At 43.4% G+C, this 15562-nt stretch overlaps 1 protein-coding gene across 2 annotated transcripts in view; it reads left to right on the top strand.

Moving 5' to 3' along the window:
* phactr3b (phosphatase and actin regulator 3b) overlaps positions 1 to 15562 on the top strand; it is a 40069-nt gene that overhangs the window by 18846 nt on the left and 5661 nt on the right. For both annotated transcript variants that reach the window (XM_062986545.1, XM_062986544.1), the window contains one exon: positions 15386 to 15441. In XM_062986545.1, coding sequence (XP_062842615.1) covers positions 15386 to 15441 — 56 coding nt within the window. The remainder of the gene's footprint in view (positions 1 to 15385; positions 15442 to 15562) is intronic.

Below are 15562 nucleotides of genomic sequence, written 5' to 3'. Positions count from 1 at the left end.
CAGTCATCAGGCCGAGGGAAACAGGAAAGACCCTCCAATGAGTCATCCAGCTTAGTCGTGGTGCCTCTGCGAAACTAGAGTCCATCAGTAAGTGTGTGCGTGAGTGTGTGTATGAGTGTGTACTACATGCAGTGCATAAACACAGGTGCTAGCTTTTCTGGCTCTGAGAACAGCAGGGAGTCGGATACACGCTGTCTTGATCGTCCAGGCCTGGAAGTTGTTTTTCAGAAGCTGGACTAATAGTAGAGACATCAACAACATAGAGAAATGATTTAAGTCTTTATAGGCTTTATAGGGTTTGGAGGACTTACGTCTAGACTAGAGACAGTTCTGGAATCATTATGTTTAGTAGCCTGGCCTCTTAAGGAACTGTTTTCCTCTTGTCCAAATTTGTCATTAATTTAATGATGAATGATGAAAAGTTGCTCATATGTTCCAAGAACACCAAACCCTAAGTGACGTATGGAAGTTGGAGCATCATGGTATGGGTTTGCTCCTCTGCATACAGTAATGGGGCTTTACACATTATAAGGCCATAACTGATTCAAGTACCGCTTCCTGTGAAGTATGCACTTTGCTGTGTTTAGCGATTGAACATTTTAGAAAGAAAAAGATGGCGAGATGCCATTGATGCAGTTTGGCAGATGACACTGCCTGTCTGTATGCACAGTGCCAGCTGCATAATACCTTAAGAATGGATAATGGACATAGCGTATGCAATATCAGGCGGTCCTAGCAATCATACGGCATCATAATTAAGTTAGTGTAACAGACAATGTTTGATGTATATGTTTATGTATTGAGTGATTCCATAATCAATGGAAAAGTGTGCTTCTCTACACACATGATCATCTCTGTGTAGTCTGTGCTGCGCCTCAAAAGAACAAACCAGTAAAGTTTATTTGTCTATACACAGTTTTCTTTTTTTCTTTATAAACTCAGCAACTATAAAGACTCCCAACCGATTCTGTGGACGTGTGTGGGTTGTACTGGTGTCAAAACACGGACGAGTATTTACATATCCGTTAAGGTAGGCTGTGCTGTGTATTGTAGCTTTCATTTATTCTATCATTTTTATGAGTTTTTTTATTTGTAGTGTCAATACATTTCTGCCTATTGGTTTTTAAAAAGCATCTTAGCTTTTTTTTGCCCACGCTGCCCGCCCAAGTTGGAAACCATTTCACATATCTATACGTTTCAGATTGCTTACGAGCTGCACTCTGATTTCCTCTGGCATCAATAAAGTATCTATCTATCTATCTATCTATCTATCTATCTATCTATCTATCTATCCATCCATCCATCCATCCATCCATCCATCCATCCATCCATCCATCCATCCATCTTTCTAATGTGCTGTTCTAGGACAAACCTTTCCATTATGAAACAGACTGCCTGTTTGAACCGGCTTTAGTTTGTTTAGTTTCCTCCGCTGAGTCTGGAAAGAACTCAAGTCCCCAGTGTTGTTAAATATTAGCTTGTAGAACAGCAACAGGAACATGTGATCATGTTATATTGTGCCGGTGAATATTACCACTAATTATGGCTTGTGGTTTGAATTGATTAAAACAATTCCCCTGCTGTGATTTGTAAGGGTGTAATAACACACACACACACACACACACACACACACACATTTTTATATTGTCATTATGATGTTTGATTTAGAACACAGGCATTTTAATCACTTCATATTGAATGCAGCAGATATAATAAGCATAAAGACCAACAAACCCTTCTGTGTATGGTTTAGGTGTCCCAATACTTTTGGCCATATAGTGTATATATATACCAACCGGGCATACCATTATGACCACTGACAGAGGAATTGAATAACACTGATTATCTCTTCAACACGGCACCTGTTCTATCCTCAAAGTTGATGTGTTAGAGGCAGGAAAAATGGGCGAGTGTGAGGATTTGAGCGAGTTTGACGAGGGCCAAATTGTGATGGCTAGACGACTGGGTCAGAGCATCTCCAAAACTGCAGCTCTTGTGGTGTGTTCCCGGTCTGCAGTGGTCAGTATCTATCAAAAGTGGTCCAAGGAAGGAACAGTCAGGGTCATGGGTGGCCAAGGCTCATTGATGCACGTGGGGAGCGAAGGCTGGCCCGTGTGGTCCGATCCAACAGACGAGCTACTGTAGCTCAAATTGCTGAAGAAGTTAATGCTGGTTCTGACAGAAAGGTGTCAGAATACACAGTGCATCACAGTTTGTTGTGTATGGGGCTGCATAGCCCATGCTGACCCCTGTCCACCGCCAAAAGCACCAACAATGGGCACGTGAACATTGGAACTGGACCACGGAGCAATGAAGAAGGTGGTCTGGTCTAATACATCATGTTTTCTTTTATATCACGTGGATGGCCTGGTGCGTGTGCATCCGTTACCTGGGGAACACATGGCACCAGGATGCACTATGGGAAGAAGGCAAGCCGGTGGAGGCAGTGTGATGCTTTGGGCAATGTTCTGCTGGGAAACCTTGGGTCCTGCCATCCATGTGGATGTTACTTTGACACGTACCACCTACCTAAGTATTGTTGCAGACCATGTATACCCTTTAATGGTAACGGTATTCCCTGATGGCTGTGGCCTCTTTCAGCAGGATGATGCGCCCTGCCACAAAGCAAGAATGCTTCAGGAATGGTTTAAGGAGCCAAGCTTTAAACAAAGCTTTTATTCATGTCTTTATAGAGCTTGCTGGGTGTACAGGGGCGCAGGTGTCCCAATACTTTTTTCCAAAGATCGTATAAACAATCTCATGCCCGGACCTCCACATGTAATTGGCCAAATAGTGTACATATGTACACATAGTGTAAATTATAAATAGAAAATTCTGGCATGGGTGCAATTGCATCCTCTCCCTTCATATGTTAGATGTGTTTCATCCCTAGTAGCTTTTATGGGCACAGTGCAAATCCATTGCAGCTTGTTTTCTAGTTGTATTGCTGATAAACGGCACATTTTGCTGTTCTGTAGCACTAAAAAAACATCAGTATGTGTCTATTTAAATCACAATCGATACTCTCCTCCCCAGCGCCGCTTTTGTTCTGCTCCTCGTCCGTATGTGTTCCTATACAGCACAGCTTTTGCAGATCAGCACTTTAATTGTGGCACACTGCACCAGAGCGCAGCGTAGTGGGCTGGGCCAGGGAGACGGGGATCCCTCTCTGCTGCTATATTTAGCTCGCTGCGTCGCCGGAGAAAAAAAAATAGCAGCAAGGACCCTGATCGATCCTCCACGTCACCGAGCCTGTTGCTACCCAAGGTGGGGAAGAAACTGCATCCCACTTTTTGCATCTCCCTTTCTCTCCAGCTCTACTACGAATGAACCTACCAACCTTGATTCGCTTTATACACTGTATTATAATCCGCCTCTCTGGCAGCTTCGTGAACCTTTTTTGGAATGACCTTCTGTCTACAAAAATGTCCATCTCGAGACTCTTCATGTAAGACGAGCCAAAAATAGCATGGTGGGTTGATGGATTATGCAAGGCCATGCTCACACCAGGTTTCTTTGAGCGCTAGAGAGGGTGCGTGACTGGCAGAAGAAAACGTACAGATAGAGAAAACAAAGGCAGCTGGAGGAATGGTGGTCGAATCGGCCCTGAAATATCAAAGCGCCCACTCACAGCTGCTTTTGAACGAGACGGATTCGGACTCGTTAGCTTTGTGTTCGAACGATCTGGAACAGTTTAAAATAGTAACAGCTGATAATTACTTGGTATTCTGTAATAGAAACAATAAGGTGTCGTGAAAAGGTCTTTCAATTCTTCGTACAGTATATGAAACATATTATTAGTCTCTGCACTCTGTGTCAAAAGTATCTGGACACCCTTTTTTTATTATATTTTTTGCATTTTTCTTCCAATTTAGAGTAGTCAATTTGTCTTCTGCTGCTAGAGATCCCCGTATTTTTGCAGTTGAGTTGGGTATATTGCTGCTCACGCCTCCTCCGACCCTTGCACAGCCCTTAATGGAACCCTTTTCCACCCATGTAATCTGCACAGGCGCCTCTATCCGCCAATCAGGGTCCTTACACAACATTTAAAGACCCCGCCCACATAGTCCGGTCATCCCTCCCTGCAGACACTGCCAATTATGCCCGCTAGATGGCGCCTAGCTGACCGGTGGCAACACCAAGTTTCGAACTGGGGAGTTCAGAATCTCTGCGCTGGTGTGCTAGCGGAATATCTCGCTGTGCCACCTGGGCGCCCCTTGACACCCTTTTTAATGATTCAGTTCTGGTCTTTCAGCCTCATCCGTTGCTATTAATTAATCCGATTGAATACATTACTTATAGATTTGGGCGCGTGGGTGGCCCAGCTACTGCTGGAATCCAGGGTTTGAATCCCCAGTGGTGCTATCAGCTGATCGTTGCATGTGTAAATGCTAATAAGTCTCTCTTTAAAATCAGTTGAACAACTCCGACGGCGCCCAGGAGGCGCAGCGGGATATTCCGCTAGCTCACCAGCACCGGGATTCTGAACTCCTCAGTTTGAAACTCGGCGTTGCCACTGGTCGGCTGGGTGCCATCTAGCGGGCATAATTGGCAGTGCCTGCAGCAGACATGTTTCTGCTAGGACGGGATGACCGGACTATGTGGGTGGGGGCTTCAAACGCTGTGTAAGGACCCTGATATAGCAGATAGAGAGGCGCGGGTTGGATGAGGCATGAGCAGCAAGCGGAAGACAAATTGACTATGCTAAATTGGGAGAAAATGGGGGAAAATGCATAAATCTTATATCATAAATCTCCGACATTTTCATTTCTTTTCAATTAATGAAATACAATGAAACCTGTGCATTCATGTTTGAATCTCTATGGCTTAATAAAACTATAAATTAAGAGATTAAAAATAGCCTTACTCTAAGTGTTACTATAAAAGCTGACACTGATTAAAAGAAGATGTCGTTACTATAATTATCCTCACCCCTGAAGTCCCAGGAGCGCTTTACGTGTTACTAAAAAAAGCACAGTACAGGCGGAGCTAGAGCTTTCACCCAGCACCCCCCCCCCTCCTCAGCACGACTCACGACTCGAATCCCCTCTACGATCATCAGCATCCCTGCCACATTCGTTGGCAACTGGAGTTGCTAGGCAACTGAGTCGGGTCAGTAACGGGTAGTCGTGATTTTTTCTTCTCTTTTCTTGCGGTCGGCGCTGCAACGATTCCTCCGTATTTCAGCTGCTAAAATATTCATGGGGGATCTACTCGGTACCCACTTCCCTAGAATCTACCACAACAGAATCAGCTGGGTTTGAGTCAGAATTGTGTGTACAGAACGAGCACGTCCATGTGCCGTGCATGAGCGATGTGCTCAAATAAATCGTGACTGATCTGTTTTAATCACAGGGTTTTTTTTTATTTATTGTACAAATGCCAGTCAACGAGGGCACAATATTCTCTCATTATGCCGTGAGTGTACTCTGACTCTTTGTTCTCACGTTGAGGACTTTTCAGTGCTGCATAAACAAACAATTGAAGGACAGTCAGCGTACAGTCACATATCACATTTGTTCTGTGTCTCTGTGTAGGTTTTGCCATGTAACCCTTCAAAGTGGAAAAGTACACCACTGGCACCATTATCATTAATATAAATCCTCCTTCCCCCAGTGGAAATACATTACAACAGACTTTGGAATATAACTGCAGGGATTTAATTTAAGGTCTGGCTCCTACACAGTGCTCCAATTTATCGCAAATATGTTAAATAACGTCCATATCGATCTATACCAAACAGATGTAGTAATGTTTTACTTTGGAAATGAGAAAGGAATATACACTATATGACCACCTGTTGGACACCCCATTCCAGAACTATGTGTATTTGATTGGTATGGGCGGCTGTAACAGTCTCCACTCTTTCATGAATGCTTTGCCCAGGTGTGTCTGTGGGAACTGGGGCCTATTAAGACAAAACATTTGTGAATTCAGGAACCAATCAGAGCCTAGTGCAGACCACTGGAGTTCCTGCACAACAACCTACACGTGCACCACCCAATGGCGTGATTGCCACCCAAGCACCTATACATACGAGGGTTCTTCAAAAAATTTCCGCACTTTCTTAAATCTATTTATTAAGAATTTCAAAAAGAAATGGCATCACTTTTCTAGTCACCTTCCGATGCATTTTTCCAGTGTCCTACCAACTATTTAATACCATTAGCAAAACATGGTTTTGGTTAAGCGTGTAGCCACTGATGCATCGCAGCTTTCACATCATCATCACATGACAATCTTTTTCCCCTTAAAGCTTCTTTGAGTGGTCAAGAAAGGTGGAAATCAGATGGCGCTAAATCCACACTGTAAGCTCTTTCTCAGTCTCCAACCAGAATATAAAAGTGCGGAAACTTTTTGAATATCCCTCGTACATACATACACCGATCAGTCATAACATTAAAACCACCTCCTTGTTTCTACACTTACTGTCCATTTTATCAGCTCCACTTACCATATAGAAGCACTTTATAGTTCTACAATTACTGACTGTAGTCCATCTGTTTCTCTCCATGCTTTATTAGCCCCCTTTCATGCTGTTCTTCAATGGTCAGGATCCCCACAGGACCACCACACAGCGGTGGATCATTCTCAGCACTGCAGTGACACTGACATGGTGGTGGTGTGTTAGTGTGTGTTGTGCTGGTATGAGTGAAGCAGACACAGCAATGCTGCTGGAGTTTTTAAACATCTCACTGTCACAGCCGGACTGAGAATAGTCCACCAACCAAAAATATCCAGCCAACAGCGCCCCGTGGGCAGCGTCCTGTGACCACTGATGAAGGTCTAGAAGATGACCAACTCAAACAGCAGCAATAGATGAGCGATCGTATCTGACTTTACATCTACAAGGTGGACCAACTAGGTAGAAGTGTCTAATAGAGTGGACAGTGTGTGGACACGGTATTTAAAAACTCCAGCAGCGTTGCTGTGTCTGATCCACTCATACCAGCCCAACACACACTAACACACCACCACCATGTCATTGTAATTGCAGTGCTGAGATCATCCACCACCTAAATAATACCTGCTCTGTGGGGGTCCTGACCATTGAAGAACAGGGTGAAAGCAGGCTAAAAAGTATGTAGAGAAACAGATGAACTACTGTCAGTAATTGTGGAACTACAAAGTGCTCCTATATGGTAAATGGAGCTGATAAAATGGACAATGTGTGTAGAAACTAGGAGGTGGTTTTAATGTCATGGCTGATTGGTGTATATTTACCTACTTGTAATTTTTTTAAAACCATTTCTCCACATTCTATTATTATTATTTTAACATTGTAGATTAATTTCAATGTCCTTAAATTATTGTTTGCATTTCAGGAGAATTCTATGTCTGATTAGAAATCATAGGCAACATTTAAAAACTAAGCTGCATTGCTTATCTAATACATTTCCTCTTGAATTAGAGCTCATTATGTTGTTCTCCCACCAAACATAAATGTATTCCTGTCTCTCATGACTTTTTTTTTAAGACTCTCCTTTAAAAGTCAGGGCCATGGCCCAGGGGGGCACTGAATTACCACAAGCCTCTCACATTCATGTCCTTTAGCCTTGTTTTTGGCTCACCTTATTTCTCTACCTTGCTGGATTTTCCATGCATACACTAGATCAGACCGGTTATCTTGTGTGTGTCTGGCTTGTACATCGCAGCTAAAAAAAGCGCCGCGTCACAACCAGGCAGCAGCCCATTACCAGTCCACATAATACCCAGAGCGGCATCGGAGCTGGCACACAACACGGCATGTGTAGTACTGGTAGTGACGCTAGCGCCGGATGTTACATGGTGTAGGAATGCTAAAAAAGCCCAAGTTCTGGCATTGCAGGCTGTTATTGTGCCATTTGACAGCCCACAGTTACAGCACTATATTTACAAATGAAAGCAGCTGATAATTATTAGATGCCATATTAGTCTTGCTCATCATCATGATTTGCGTATATTTATTGCATCAGAGGTGTGCATTGTGAAACTTCCTATCCGTTTTCCCCTTTGATTTAATAAATGATTGATGTGGGTGTGAAGGAGAAGTCATGTACGTATTTAATAACAAATTCAGTACCAGCAGCTTTTATTGGAGAATTGATTACTGGTAGATTTGCTGTGTGGGCCACTAATGGACAATTCACAATTCCTGATGGATGACTTCATAGCAAACAGTATTCTTTTTTTTCTTTTTTTCCCTTTCTCCTTGTTCAACCAGGGCTTCAAACTGTTAAGAGAGAGGAACACACCTGGCAAAAATGTCAAAGGGTCAAAAGCAATTTAACTCGGTTTAGTTACTTTTAAATCACCAACGTTGAGAGCAAATCCGATTTTTCACTTTCTAAACAGAGTTAACATGTAGGGGAAAACTGAGATCCAGTGCAAACCCATGCAAACATAGCAAGAACTTGCAAAAGTCCTTACAAACAGCAACTAGATGTGAATCCACCAGTTGTACGACCCTCCCCCTAATGTTTTAAAATGACCTAAGTACATTAAAATAGTAAATGTTCTATTTTACCACTGACTGCTGGACATATTGGTGTTGAGGTTAACCCAGTCCTTTATTCTAGGAGGTGACCATCGATTCGCTCTTTAAAGCTGGCCTCACATGGCCGATCTCTTTGTGACACGAGCACTCACATGTACCTGCTGCCGTTGATCTCTCTCATGTTGCTTTGTAGAAAAGGGCAAACCAGGTTCAGCCAGAAGATTCAATGAATTATTGAGATCCAGGTAAGAACAGGGTGCCCTTTATAGGTTGCTTTTGAAATTTTTAGACTGTCCTGCTGATACAGGGTCTCGTTTGTGACCCAGGCTGCATGGGTGGCAAAAAAAAAGAGACGCCTACAGTAAGAGTGTAGGTAAGCCGGTCACGTAGATTGAATTATTTGCAGTGGGCAGAGACTCGATGCAGTAGAATAGAGAAGGAGAAATGTACTCTATTCAGACACATCAAGGACAGATTTCTGGAACGTGATTGTGAACGTGTAGCACGAACAAGCAAATTCGAGAAAGGTCTGATTCTGATCTGTAAACTGTACTTCTGTTTAGTCTTGAATTTCACATTTAGGACACAAATTGGACAAAGGACAGCAGTTTTTTAGTTGATCTATTAAAGTGCGTATTATATCTAATCATTTTAACAATATGCCAATAAAAAAGTAAAAACTTTACGAGGTTGGGGTTAGATATCTTGTCTCTTTGTGAGGTCTATCAGTATGGTATAGAGGAAGTGACAACAAATCAGGAATCCAATCACATAAATGCAGGTGTAGCCTAGCGGATAAGTTACTGGACTAGTAATCAGAGGGTTGCTAGTTCAAGTCCCATCACTGCCAGGTTGCCAATGTTGGGCTTTTGAGCAAGGCCCTTAACCCTCAATTGCTTAGATTGTATACTTTCACAACTGTAAGTTGCTTTGGATCAAGGGCAGTTGTAGCCTAGCGGTTAAGGTACTGAACCAGTAATTAAAAGGTCTCTGGTTTAAGCCCCACCACTGCCAGGTTGTCACTGTTGGGCCCTTAAAAAGGCCTTTAACCCTCAATTGCTAAGACAATATACTGTTACAGTACTGTAAGTCGCTTTGGATAAAAGTGTCTGCTAAATGCAGAAAATGAAAATAAAGATGCACACATCTAAAAAGGGATGCAAATTTCACCTCACATTTAAACTGTATTTTTGGGTTTGAATCTCCGTCTAGACACTCGGCATAGATCTGGATAGATTGTAATGCCCTAACATTTGTACAAATGTTCTAGAACACAGACAAATTGGGTGCACAGAACTTGATATTAATGCCCATGGTTTGGAAACGGGTTGTTTAACAACTCATGAGTTCTAAAGTATACACATAGTTTGGCCATGTATTGTATTAACTGTGGATATACAGTGTATCACAAAAGTGAGTACACCCCTCACATTTCTGCAAATATTTTATTATATCTTTTCATGGGACAACACTATAGAAATAAAACTTGGATATAACTTAGAGTAGTCAGTGTACAACTTGTATAGCAGTGTAGATTTACTGTCTTCTGAAAATAACTCAACACACAGCCATTAATGTCTAAATGGCTGGCAACATAAGTGAGTACACCCCACAGTGAACATGTCCAAATTGTGCCCAAAGTGTCAATATTTTGTTTGACCACCATTATTATCCAGCACTGCCTTAACCCTCCTGGGCATGGAATTCACCAGAGCTGCACAGGTTGCTACTGGAATCCTCTTCCACTCCTCCATGATGACATCACGGAGCTGGTGGATGTTAGACACCTTAAACTCCTCCACCTTCCACTTGAGGATGCGCCACAGGTGCTCAATTGGGTTTAGTCCATCACCTTTACCTTCAGCTTCCTCAGCAAGGCAGTTGTCATCTTGGAGGTTGTGTTTGGGGTCGTTATCCTGTTGGAAAACTGCCATGAGGCCCAGTTTTCGAAGGGAGGGGATCATGCTCTGTTTCAGAATGTCACAGTACATGTTGGAATTCATGTTTTCCTCAATGAACTGCAGCTCCCCAGTGCCAGCAACACTCATGCAGCCCAAGACCATGATGCTACCACCACCATGCTTGACTGTAGGCAAGATACATTGTCTTGGTACTTCTCACCAGGGCGCCGCCACACATGCTGGACACCATCTGAGCCAAACAAGTTTATCTTGGTCTCGTCAGACCACAGGGCATTCCAGTAATCCATGTTCTTGGACTGCTTGTCTTCAGCAAACTGTTTGCGGGCTTTCTTGTGCATCAGCTTCCTTCTGGGATGACGACCATGCAGACCGAGTTGATGCAGTGTGCGGCGTATGGTCTGAGCACTGACAGGCTGACCTCCCACGTCTTCAACCTCTGCAGCAATGCTGGCAGCACTCATGTGTCTATTTTTTAAAGCCAACCTCTGGATATGACGCCGAACACGTGGACTCAACTTCTTTGGTGGACCCTGGCGAAGCCTGTTCCGAGTGGAACCTGTCCTGGAAAACCGCTGTATGACCTTGGCCACCATGCTGTAGCTCAGTTTCAGGGTGTTAGCAATCTTCTTATAGCCCAGGCCATCTTTGTGGAGAGCAACAATTCTATTTCTCACATCCTCAGAGAGTTCTTTGCCATGAGGTGCCATGTTGAATATCCAGTGGCCAGTATGAGAGAATTGTACCCAAAACACCAAATTTAACAGCCCTGCTCCCCATTTACACCTGGGACCTTGACACATGACACCAGGGAGGGACAACGACACATTTGGGCACAATTTGGACATGTTCACTGTGGGGTGTACTCACTTATGTTGCCAGCTATTTAGACATTAATGGCTGTGTGTTGAGTTATTTTCAGAAGACAGTAAATCTACACTGCTATACAAGTTGTACACTGACTACTCTAAGTTATATCCAAGTTTCATGTCTATAGTGTTGTCCCATGAAAAGATATAATCAAATATTTGCAAAAATGTGAGGGGTGTACTCACTTTTGTGATACACTGTAGCTTTCGTTTTGGTCTTAACTAAGGAAATATGTGTATTACATAAATGTAGTCAAGCCAGTCAGAGCTGGGAGACAAATACTTTTTTATGACATTGTTAAAATGTCATAATTTAAAAAGTTACATAAAACCTTAATCCTGTCCTCCCAAACTAGGTTAATTTTCAAGTCTCCCTGGTACATCCAACCCTTCAGGCCCTTGCACCCTGTCCTCCCATTCAGCCATTTCCTAGGACATCCTGTATGTCAAGAGACACTCGTTGGAGTGGAAGCCTGAACATTAAAGCACGGTTCACTGGACATCGCGAGTCCAGTGACCAGGATCTCTAACTTACATTCACGCTCTGACACCTTCATCAGAAGCTCCTTCTTTCAGCCACATCATCACTCTGACATGCTGATAGATCTAATTGTTTAATGTTTAACAAGTCAAGCATGTTAAGGCTGTTTGTGAAAGAACTGGGTCCAGTTGTACGTTGGACACACCACCAGTGTTTAAATCACATTCCTGACCTTGATTATATCACTGGTCACCTGACTGTATGAGTACTACGTACTTAGATAGTACATCAAGCCTAATGTCTTGATAAAAATAGTCCGACTAGCTGTACTAGCTTGCACTTTCATTCTTGACCCAACAACAAACCCAACAGATTTCACTGTTCGCATGAAGTCCGAGCCAACTTTCTGCCTCTCTGATTTCATCACAATAAAACCATCTTAAGGCTTGAACAACCACAGCTGAACCACCGCCTACATGACTCATTTATTTAAGACCATGCTCCCAGGTGTCCCACTCGTACTTTTAATGTATGCAGGACCCGGGCCAACCTGGGTATAAAAATAGCTTTTGCTTATTTCCTGGGATTAAGCATGCATGGTTGGGTGTCACTGGTTAATCGAAGAGAGAAACACACTGTTCAATACAGTTCTGATGGCTGGGGTTGTGCTTTAATTAGCATCCTGTCACTGGGGATTAAGACCATGAAAATAGTAGTTGGCTATTGAATGGTTCTATTTTGGTAGATACATGGGTGTTTTGTTAGGGCCAATTGATTAGTGGTGTGATGTGACACTATAAATACGAGACATAGAAAAACTGAATGACTATAGAAAGGTAGATAAAAAAAAAAACTTTAAATTAAACATCACACATTTCACCCAAACAGATATGTAGAACACTTATTTACTTATATCTTATAGTTCAACCATTTAGGCTTGGTGAATGCCGCAGTGCAATCATGCCACTAGCAACTCCTTTGACCTCCCCCGATAAAGACACAGCCAATCATGCCTGTGTGTGGGCGCCAGACTGGTCGATAGCACAGCTATCATAGATTCGTTTCTTACCAGTAGTGGGCTGGTGCTACTACTGCAGAGCAGTCTGTAAATCTGTTTAGTGTGTTTCCTATGTCTGAACTACGACCACATGTTACTTGGACAGTACAGGTCCCTTCTAAATAAATAGTAGGGACATAATAATGCCATAAAAAGAAACATAATATTGTGCTGTAAAGACTGTAACAGGTTGCTGAGATTTACATCTTTTCCATGGCAACAAATAGTCTATAAGAAAGATTGCAGGTAGATTAAGTAGATTTAACTGTAGATGGAATGGTTAGCTAGACTAGGTAAAGATGTGGATGGATGGAGTGAGTAGTTGCAGGGAATAGATTGACCAGATATGGGTGTGGATGGCTGGAGTAGATGGTGTTAATAGATTCAGTAGATTAAACAGTAGATGCAATGGTTGGCTAGATGAGGTAAAGGTATGAATGAATGGAGTAAATAATGCAGGAGATAGATCGAGCAGATATGGGTGTGGATTGCTGGAGTAGATTCAGTGAATTAAACACTAGATGAAATAATTAGAGTTAGTACATGCAAGGGATAGATTGAGCAGATATGGGTGTGGATTGCTGGAGTAAATTGAGTGAGTAGATTCAGTAGAATAATGTAGATGGGACAGTAGATGGAATGGTCAGGTAGACTAGGTAAAGGTATGGGTGGATGGAGTGGATGGAGTGAGTAGATGCTGGGGGTAGATTGACCAGATACGTGTGTGGATGGCTGGAGTAGATGGAGTGAGTAGATTCAGTAGAATAATGTAGATGGGACAGGAGATGGAATGGTCAGGTAGACTAGGTAAAGGTATGGGTGGATGGAGTGAGAAAATGCTGGGGGTAGATTGACCAGATACGTGTGTGGATGGCTGGAGTAGATGGAGTGAGTAGATTCAGTAGAATAATGTAGATGGGACAGGAGATGGAATGGTCAGGTAGACTAGGTTAAGGTATGGGTGGATGGACTGAGTAGATGCTGGGGGTAGATTGGCCAGATACGTGTGTGGATGGCTGAAGTAGATGGGGTGAGTAGATTCAGTAGAATAATGTAGATGGGACAGGAGATGGAATGGTCAGGTAGACTAGGTTAAGGTATGGGTGGATGGACTGAGTAGATGCTGGGGGTAGATTGGCCAGATACGTGTGTGGATGGCTGAAGTAGATTGAGTGAGTAGATTCAGTAGAATAATGTAGATGGGACAGGAGATGGAATGGTCAGGTAGACTAGGTTAAGGTATGGGTGGATGGAGTGAGAAGATGCTGGGGGGAGATTGGCCAGATACGGGTGTGGATTGCTGGAGTAGATTGAGTGAGAAGATTCAGTAGAATAATGTAGATGGGACAGTAGATGGTAGGTCAGGTAGACTAGGTAAAGGTATGGGTGGATGGAGTGAGAAAATGCTGGGGGGAGATTGGCCAGATACGGGTGTGGATTGCTGGAGTAGATTGAGTGAGAAGATTCAGTAGAATAATGTAGATGGGACAGGAGATGGAATGGTCAGGTAGACTAGGTTAAGGTATGGGTGGATGGACTGAGTAGATGCTGGGGGTAGATTGGCCAGATACGTGTGTGGATGGCTGAAGTAGATTGAGTGAGTAGATTCAGTAGAATAATGTAGATGGGACAGGAGATGGAATGGTCAGGTAGACTAGGTAAAGGTATGGGTGGATGGAGTGAGAAAATGCTGGGGGGAGATTGGCCAGATACGGGTGTGGATTGCTGGAGTAGATTGAGTGAGAAGATTCAGTAGAATAATGTAGATGGGACAGTAGATGGTAGGTCAGGTAGACTAGGTTAAGGTATGGGTGGATGGACTGAGTAGATGCTGGGGGTAGATTGGCCAGATACGTGTGTGGATGGCTGAAGTAGATTGAGTGAGTAGATTCAGTAGAATAATGTAGATGGGACAGGAGATGGAATGGTCAGGTAGACTAGGTAAAGGTATGGGTGGATGGACTGAGTAGATGCTGGGGGTAGATTGGCCAGATACGTGTGTGGATGGCTGAAGTAGATGGGGTGAGTAGATTGAGCAGTTAAAGCAGGAGATGGAGGCACTAAAACGGTGCAGTGTTTCCCTTGCTCGCTGCAGCAGGGTAGGTTTGGAATCGGGAGCGCGCATGGGGGGGAATCTCCAGCTCCTCCTCCTCATTACATATGCGGCAGAATAAAGCGAGCTGCTCAGCGCGCTCCTGCTTACTATCACTACAGCTCAGCACAATGCGCGCGTCTCAGGGCTAAATCCACCCCGTTCTCCTCTCTCTCTTTTCTACTCTTTTCTACGCGCAGACTGGTTTTTCTATTCCACATGCAGACCAGCAGGAGCTTTTTACCGCGATCACTCAGATCAGGGACCCCGCAGCGGAGATAATCCAGCCATCCCGTGTTTCCCCATGTGGAAATACTCAGCACTTTCAGCATCACACATCTACAGACTGGAAATGCGACGGTTAGGGGTTTAGGGATGAGCAGATCGCGGGAAACTCCGTGTGTATCAGGCTGCTGATAGAGAAAAAGAGAAAGAGACTGTGTAGAGAAAGTGAAGATGGTGCAGAACGTGATTCTGGTCTTCTTCCGCAGGAGACTAAGTCAGAGACCGGCTGTGGAAGAGCTGGAGAGTCGGAACATCCTCAAGCGTAAGTACCAGCGCAACATGCTGCCATTCTCCTTCTCACTAAATATAGAAGATATATATTTTTATTTCTATTTCTGTAGCACTTTTTAAAATATAAATACTTTCTGGGCAGCTGTGTATAC

The sequence above is a fragment of the Trichomycterus rosablanca genome, chromosome 24, assembly GCF_030014385.1.
Source record: "Trichomycterus rosablanca isolate fTriRos1 chromosome 24, fTriRos1.hap1, whole genome shotgun sequence".
Taxonomy (NCBI): Eukaryota; Metazoa; Chordata; class Actinopteri; order Siluriformes; family Trichomycteridae; genus Trichomycterus; species Trichomycterus rosablanca.
The sequence above is the reverse complement of the archived record's forward strand: the minus strand, read 5'-3'. Positions and strand labels throughout refer to the sequence as shown.